The sequence below is a fragment of the Aureococcus anophagefferens genome (genome assembly GCF_000186865.1).
Source record: "Aureococcus anophagefferens unplaced genomic scaffold AURANscaffold_26, whole genome shotgun sequence".
NCBI classification, from domain to species: domain Eukaryota; class Pelagophyceae; order Pelagomonadales; family Pelagomonadaceae; genus Aureococcus; species Aureococcus anophagefferens.
In genome coordinates, this window is record NW_008705586.1 from 74484 (window position 1) to 76763 (window position 2280).

At 60.3% G+C, this 2280-nt stretch overlaps 1 protein-coding gene across 1 annotated transcript; it reads right to left on the minus strand.

Moving 5' to 3' along the window:
* Window positions 1–445: 445 nt before the first annotated feature.
* Window positions 446–883, minus strand: AURANDRAFT_66760 (hypothetical protein; the record flags this gene model as incomplete). Its single annotated transcript, XM_009042123.1, has 1 exon — window positions 446–883. One exon carries the CDS (start codon window positions 881–883, stop codon window positions 446–448), a length of 438 nt encoding a protein of 145 aa, XP_009040371.1.
* Window positions 884–2280: the final 1397 nt, after the last annotated feature.

Here is a 2280-nt window from a genome sequence, read left to right on the forward strand (position 1 = left end):
CGGCGGCGAGCAATTCGGGCGCCGCGGAGAGTCTCGAGCCAGCGCGCCTCCATGGAGCGCGGCACGGTCGTGCGCCCCCCTCGAACGCGGAAGTCGGCGGCCTCGAGGGTCCGAACCCAGAGATGCCCGGGGGCGCCGAACCAGCGTGCTCGCGCACGACCTGAAGTCGCCGCCGCCAACCGACACTGGATGGGACGGGAGCCGGAATGCGCCACCGTCAAGCCGTGCACGGACAACGTCGCGCCGGACTCCCAGACGAGCAGCGGGCCCGCCATGGTCGGGCCGCCCGGGGGGCAGCGACGACGGCGCGAGCTGCGGCACGGGCTGGCTCTTGGGCTGCTTTCGTGCTCCGCGGAACGACAAACCTTGGGGTTTTCAAGAATCTTGACTAAAAGCTACGTTGATGCTTGAACGATGATCGACGACATTCAATCAAACGAATGGCTCACGAACTAGCTAAGTTGATGCGCTTTGAGGCGCGCTGCGATGGGATGGCCGTCTTTGAGTGCCCGCCGCTCCGCGAATATGCCGAATTGTGCAACGATCCCAGCGGCTGCGAGGTCCGCAAGGACAAGGTTGAGGCACGTGCGAAGACGCGACGCTCATACGACCGCGTGGGGACTGGAACGGGGAGGTAGAGTGGGTGGGGGGGGACGCGCTGCCCCCTCGCGACCCCTCGTCCTCCGAGTTCGAGCCATGGCAGCAGCTGTGATCGTTCCTCATCAACCCCATCGGCTTCGACGCGGCGGGCTCGTCGAGAGAGTCCGAAATCATCGATTTCATGGAGTCGAGCTCCTGCGCCGCGTCGTCTCGACGGTGGCCGTGGGGCGTGTGACGCTGCCCCTACCCCAAGGGATGGTCTCGATCCATTCCATACCACCATTGCGTCGGGTCCATCGCAATTTTCCTGGACCAATCGTCTCCCATCGTTGCCTTTCCAGCCCCCGGGCCTCTGCGCCCGCGGCCGTTAAGGTTTCGCCGCTCAGGGGTTGATTGGACGCAGATAAATTGTACCATCGGATGCGGCGGGCGACGGAGATCACGCTCGTCAAGGTTTTCCTGGACCAATCGACGCTCAGGACCGGCCCCGGGAGCCGCTGCTCCGCGAACGACGTCCAGACCGTGAGACACGCTTATTTTTATCACTCGGCAACGCCGAGGCAGCGCGTTTTGTTGAATAAATCCGATCATTAAACGTGTCAGTGGTTCCGCGGAGCACGAACTCTACAAGGGCAGTTGAGGACCGCAGCCAGCCGCCGCATGCCGAGCCAGCCAGCCAGCCAGCCAGGGACGCCCGGTCCACGAAACGGCACCTCTATACTGCCTCTACAACGCGCGCCTACGGCGCGCCGCGCCGTCTTGGGGCGGCTGCCAAGGCCAAAAATTGAAGAAATGGGTGGCTGCCGGCGGCCGAGCCAGCCACATTCATCGGAGTGATAAAATCGATTTTGAAGGCGCGGAATGGGCTCTATACGATAACTAGGGCTCATCTAGTAGGATTTCTTCCAAGTTTGTGTTTTATTCCGGACCAGGGTATCCACTTCAAGTTACGACCCGTGTAAATTAAGCTTCAAGTTGCCAGTGGATCCTACTAGTAGTTTCGTGATTAGGATGTTGTTCTCGATCTACTAATCACGGGTCACAACTTGAAGTGGATACCCTGGTCTGGAATGAAACACAAACTTCGAAGAAATCCTAGCGTAAAGGGGACTAGGTCCACAGACTGACGCTACAGACCGAGCTCGCGCCGCGCCAAGTCCTGGAGCCGCTCAGGCTACATCAGCCTTGCATCGGATGCCCGAGTCGGAAACCGAGATCGTGCGACAACAGCATGATGTCACGGCCGAGCGTCAACAATCGAGCAAATCTAGTTTAAGTTACGACCCGTGAGTCATCGTATCAGAAAATTACTCCGTGTCTACCGAGGGCCCGGGGCAGCAGAAGTCCGACGAGTCGGAGACGCCACTGCGCCACTAGGCCACCGAGATCCCGGCGGCGGCCTGAGGCGATCAAGCGGAGCGATCAGGGGCGACCCCGGCGATCCAGAGCGCGGCGCATTCAGAAACTAGCACGCGCCGAAATTTCCCGTGTTCGTCGACAGGTGCGGCGCCACACATGGGCTTATCGGTGTTTATTGATTTCTTGCACAAACAACAGGGGGGGGGGGGGGGGGGCAGCATGCGCTATCAATGACACAGGGCTCCTCGGTCTTGAGCTCGCTGCAGTTCATCTTAAAGATCGCAATTGGAACAGTGATAAACAACGGAGCCAAAACTCGCT